At 45.9% G+C, this 6,000-nt stretch overlaps 1 protein-coding gene across 1 annotated transcript in view; it reads left to right on the top strand.

Annotated features, from left to right (window-relative positions):
* Positions 1-206: 206 nt before the first annotated feature.
* Positions 207-6,000, top strand: part of LOC122192024 (bifunctional UDP-N-acetylglucosamine 2-epimerase/N-acetylmannosamine kinase) — a 36,099-nt gene continuing 30,305 nt past the window's right edge. Inside the window, exon 1 of the mRNA XM_042892443.1 lies at positions 207-257. Within this exon, the coding sequence (XP_042748377.1) occupies positions 207-257 (51 nt within the window). The remainder of the gene's footprint in view (positions 258-6,000) is intronic.

Genomic DNA, 6,000 nt, shown 5'->3' with positions numbered 1-6,000 from the left:
CTATAAAGGTGTTAGGTGAATGTGCTTGGGCATAGTGGTGATGGGCTGACTGCCGCACCCCTCCCTCTCTCCCGCATCCCTCCCTCCTCCCCGCCCTTCGGGGCGGTGCTTGGGGCTCAGCCGCGGCCCCCGGCTCAGGGCGCCTCTCCCGTTCCTTCTACTCCCTCGGCCTGGCACCGGCAGCACCGGCGGCGAGAGGCTCGGCCATGGGCACGAACGTGCCGCCGCGCCGGGAGCCGCCCGCCCAAGGTCCCCATGTAAGTCAGCGGCGCGGCTCCGCGCAGCCCGCGGGGGAGGGGGATGAGGCGGTGTGGGAGCCCCCGGGAGCGGGGCGCCGCCCCGAGATGCCGTGCCTGGATCCCGCGGGGCCGACGCCGGGCGGACGGGACGGGATGAGGAGCCCCCGATCCCCGCGTGTCGCGTGGGATGTTGGCCGCCGTGCCGGAAGGTCCGCCGTGCTGCGCGGCTTCAGCCTTGCTGGATAGTCCGTGTTAAGGTTTGAGAGCTGGCAGCCTTCGCTCAGCCGGCACCGTCTTTCTTGCGACTTCTCCGCGTACTGTTTGATGATGCGTTGGGTTTAGGCTCCCTCGTGTTAGGGTTAGCGCCGGGAGGGCGGTCGGAGAAGGTTTCAGGATGTTAGGTTTTAGCATTATCAGTCACTACATTTGTTTTGCTGTTGTCCTGGTGGCGATGAGGTATGGCCCTATTGTGCCGGGTGCTCGGTAGGCACCCATTGAGAAGAAAGATGTGGGGCCTCGGAAGATTCGCATCCCAAGCAGGTTATGGGCAGTGAGTGGGTGGGGGGCTGTAGGTGCCAGCGGACTCACAGGGAGCTTCGTTCTCTGTGGGGCTGTATTTCTGAGTAGATTTTCTCTGAATGCGTTCAGCTAACGGAAGTGAAGGTGCTGCTGAGGGAAAAGCAAAAGAGAGGCAGACAGAGGGAGAAGGGGACAATGAGCCATGGGGGCTGACGAGGTGCTCCCAAGGGGTTCAAGATCCCCACCAAACCCCAGGCAGGTTCTTGTTTCATCCCCTTGGGCAGCACTCTCAGCACAGGGTTTGCTCTGCCCAAAGTGGTTACTACTGGCTGCTCAATACGACCTGTAGAACAGGTTCATCCCTTTTTGTGTCTGTGACCATAAGATACGACTGCATGCAGGAAAGATGCAGAAAAGACATCGGAGATCTGCTCTGCAGAGAAGCACTTGGTTGCGCTGGTGAACAGTAGGTTGGCCATAAGCCAGCAGTGTGCCCTTGTGGCCAAGAAGGTCAATGGTATCTAGGGTTGCATTTTTAAAAGAGCATGGCCAGCAGATCCCTCTGTTCTGCCCTGGTGAGGCCATGTCTGGAGTACCGTGTCAATTCTGGGCTCCCTAGTTCGAGAAAGGCAGGGAACTTCTAGAGAGAGTCCAGTAGAGGGCCACACAGATGGTAAGGAGCCTGGAGCATCTCCTCTATGAGGAAAGGCTGAGAGACCTGGGACTGTTCAGCCTGGGGAAGAGAAGGCTGAGAGATCTTAACAGTACTTATCAGTATTTAAAGGGCAACTGTCAAGTGTGTAGGGCCAGACTCTTTTTAGTGGTGTGCAGTAATGGAACAAGAGGCAGTAGGCACAAACTGGAATACAAGAAGTTCCAGATGAACCTGAGGATAAACTATTTTACTGTGAGGGTGACAGAGCACTGGAATAGGCTGCCCACAGCAGTTGAGGAGTCTCCTTCTCTGCAGATATTCAAACCCTGCCTGAACGTTCTCCTCTGCAACCTCCTGTAGGGAACCTGCTTTAGCAGGGGGTGGACTAGATGGTCTTCAGAGGTCCCTTCTGATTCCTACCGATCTGTGATTCTGTGATGTCTGCCAAAGTACAAAACCAAAGATGTGTGCCTGTACGTGCAAAGAGGTCTTGTCCCATCTGAATGTCTTACCATGTTGTATTGAAATTCCTCTTTCTCAAAAGTGTGTCTTTACACATCCTGGCTTTCCTCTTGCCTCTCAGCCAGCTTTGAGCTCAGATCTGGCTCCCAGTCTCCCTCAGATCTGCAGGTGCTGAGAAATAACATCATCTTGGATATCCTCCAGTGATAGCATCCATCTAAGATACAGACTTTAAAAAAGTGGATTTCAGTGGAGCACTGAAAATATGTCCATAGTCTTTATTTTTAAATAAAAAATTCTTTGACAAAGTTTTTTTGACCTCTTGTAGCTGTGTTTCCCCATGGTGCCTTAAGTTTAAACATGACACCATCGTGTCATGACATCAGAGTCTGAAAAGAGTAAACCAACATAGAGATAGGAACTAACCTTATCAAAGCTCCCCATTCATAACAATGAAGTGAGCAGCACAGATGGCAACAGAAGGCAGAAGTCCTCCCTAACAGTAGAATATTACCACACAAAAACTGAGAGTAGTTTTTGACTTTTGGTCTTGTATCAGAAGGACCTTCACCTCTACTCCTGTGACATTTTATATTTAAGCATTCTACCTGCAGCCTGGAGTATTTAGCTAGTGAGACAGTTGGCAGCCCACGCCGTGGGAAATAATTAAGGAACTGAGAATCCCATCAATGCTATGATGCTCAAGAAAAGGGGATTTTTATGTGTTACATAAAAATGAGACTAGGGCAGAGTCAAGGATCCCTCTAATATTTTTTGCAAACCTGCATAATTCCATGCGGTAGAAGTTGGTCGTAGTGACTTTCCCATTAAGTACCTTGCTTTAAAAACGCAAACCATCCTTTTGAAAATCCTTTTTGAATTGCCACATTTTTCTCATAATTCTGTTGTAAAAGAATGAGACGGCTCATGGGACTTAGCGTGAGGCACAAGAGCATGCTACACATTGTCAGTACTGCAGAATTGCCTGGCAAGGTTTTAGACAGCACAGGCAAATAGTCCCCTTAGTCAAAGGCAGGGATGCTTATGCAGATTTCTAACATGACTGCCTCTGCAGCCAAGCTGATGAGAAGGTGTCTGTAACCATATGGCTCTGGGTGGCCTTCTACATCCTGGCACACATCTCGCCTTGTGAAAATAGGCTGCCTGTCTCTGGTGGTGTTCCAGGCGTACGGCCTTTCCAGGAGAGCCTCAGCACAGCCTGTGGAGGTTAGAGCACATACTGGGAACACCACCTTTCCTGCAAAGTCAGGGAATATTTTAGCAGTTGTTTTTAATTTCTAATTTGAGACTATCTTTCATTCAAACATTGAGTACCAAAATCAAAGCCCTAATGACATACCATGCGTAGAAGTCCAGCTGAGAAAATGAGACTGTCCTGGAAGTTGACTAAGAATAACTGCTGATCACAACTCAGATGCTTTAGATGCAATTTTCTGTTTTAGTTAACTATGTAAAGGAAAGAAGTAAATTACCATTTACTGTATGAGTTGCTTTTTTTTTTTTTCCTCCCCTTTCTAAATGTCATCCTGAACTTTAAAACTTTGCTCTTTGTCATTTGCAAAGTCCTGGCTTCCTGTCCAAGTAAAATGTGTTTACAGAAGGTCTGTGCAGTCTTCTTGCACAGTCCCTAGAGATTGTGCCTCCTTTAAATTTGTGCGTTTGTTCTTACTTTACCTTGACTTTTGCTTCTTGTTTGGAGAAGAAAACCATTTCTGGAGACTGCAAGTAATGAAAATGTGGGCTATAGATAATCCAAACAAAAAATGAGGTTGTTTTATCCCTGGCACCAAATTAAAAACAAGAATGTACTTGTAGATAGTGCTTGGTGCTGTGCTTTTGACTGTCATCTGAGTCTTCCACAGCATTTCTGCAAGGATCTTCAAATGAAAAAAAAAAAAAAAAAAAATTGTTTCAGGACCAGATAACAGCCACTTAATAGTGTAGGAATTGAGACTGCTCTAAAAGTCACACAAATAAAAATGATGTTTGCATAACTGAGCTAATAGGACCTGTCGGGAGGATTTGCCCATTTCTTAGTGAAGGCTATACACATATACACATACATAGACACACACACACACATACACGCAAAAGAAGAACAAGAAAGATTTCTCTCACTTCTTTGCACATTTTATATTCTGTCTTTAAAAATTTCCCCAGCTTTCCTGAAATTGCAAACTGTCTGTATTGTGTAGCATAACCATCTCTACAATCACTTTTTCTTTTTGTCTTCATAGAAGCTAAAAGCCAAATTAGACTTTTGCAAATTACACAAAGCAATTTTACCATGGAAAAAAAGGATGAAATACATATTTACTTGTATCATTCTTCAGTCTAGATCTGAGCTTTATCTGTGATTTATTTATTTGTAGCTATGTAGCAGTATTAACCCCCTAAAATTAGAAATTATGGACTAGCACATATTTGTCATCAGAGTCTCATTGAAAACACAGTTGCAAGCAAGTAGGATGTAGCACATTAGAAGCTATAAAAAAGCTGTAAAGCTTATGTACTAGCTGGACAAGACGAACAAGTAGAAACCTCCAGACCTGGTCACAGTGCTGGAAGTATTTATTAATACTGACAGAATGACAGAGTTTGATGCTGCAACATTCCTCACTGCCAGTCTTTTAATATTCTTTTCAATATCATATCTTAAATGTAAGTGGGAAAAATCAGGCAATCCTATCAGTAGATGTGCGTTTCTGCTTCTTTCCCACTCCTCCCAGCTTCTGGCTTGTCTTGCACTTCCTGCTCCATGGCAGCACATCCCTACACCTTTGTTGGAGCTTGCAAGCCTGCACAGACCCACAAGCACAGCAGCTCCTCTCTCATTAGGGAGTCTGATCTGCCCTCAGTCTCTGCACCTGTTGAGACAAAAATGCCCACCACCAGTGACGACACTGACAGGAAGGTTGGAGTGAGGACCAAGTGCTGGGTGGAATGTGGAACACAAGATTAGAGCCATAGCACTACTGGCAGATAATAATTTTGGTGTCTTACATCTTTAAGGTTGAGATAATACAGCATGCGTGAAGGAGAAATGATGCAGCTTTAGCTTCCTCTTGAAAGCCAGACAGAAGATTAAGCTATGCTTTGTAACCGAGTCTGTTTAAACAGAATTAACAAGTTGTGGTAGAAGCCCAGGGTGAGGAAAACTGAGAATGCTTTAAGAACTTAATTTTGTTGTATGGCCTTTCACATTTGAGAGGCATTTGCATCAAGCTAACTTGGCCATTTCTTCTGCATGTTTTCTTTGTCAAGTATGCCTGACAAATATCACTCCCAAACAAAGATGAAGTGAAAATGGAAATCTGTTTGTTGACAGACTTACCACTGTTCTTACCTAATGACAACAGCTGGCAACCATGTTGATTCCTCCCTAGCTTTTATCCAAATACTACTGATTAGGTACAGTGGCCGTATTCATTCCTGTTTGAACACATCTTAGCCAGTTTTGAATAGACTGTCTTTTCTGCTTAACTGAGGCTTAGACACAGCACAGGCTTCAGCAGACTGCATCTTGCCATCCTGCTTGAAAATCCTGCTACAAGCATCACCCCAGCTAGGCTGCCATCATTGTTCAACCCCACCTGCTTCAAAGCCAGCTTGAAGTGTGCTGTATCCCCTAGTGAATGCTTGACGTGTGTCAACAAGCATGAATCAGCAATAGCAATCATGTTTATTCTAGCAGAAGTGCGCACGAGAGGAACTTGAAACAGACAAACCGTGTCCTTAAGAGCTTTTAACTCAAGTAAAGAAAACAGACCCTTGAAGCACTGGATTGATCACACAAGCAGAGTGGATCATGCGATGGCAGCAAAAAGTGGGTCAGTTCCACTGTTTTATTTTTAGAGAGACAGGGTTGGGGGGGGCGCGCGCCAAGTGTGTGAAGTTTCATTCAGTTAAAGACGTAGGCTCACGTCATCAGAGATTGTATGAAATGATATAAATCAATTGAAGTCGTCAGCACTCTTTTGCGTGGGTTTTATATAGGTACTATCTTAGCCCTCCTCGGCCAAGGAGGCCATCAGAACAGAGGCTGCCTTTCATACTGTGCATCTATTGCATCCTTCTGCTCTAGCAAGTAGCTGGAAACTTAAT

Source organism: Lagopus leucura, unplaced genomic scaffold (genome assembly GCF_019238085.1).
Source record: "Lagopus leucura isolate 7727_CA_CO unplaced genomic scaffold, USGS_WTPT01 63709-0_obj-0_obj, whole genome shotgun sequence".
NCBI lineage: Eukaryota > Metazoa > Chordata > Aves > Galliformes > Phasianidae > Lagopus > Lagopus leucura.
Note: the sequence above shows the minus strand (reverse complement) of the source record. Positions and strands in the feature narration are given on the sequence as shown.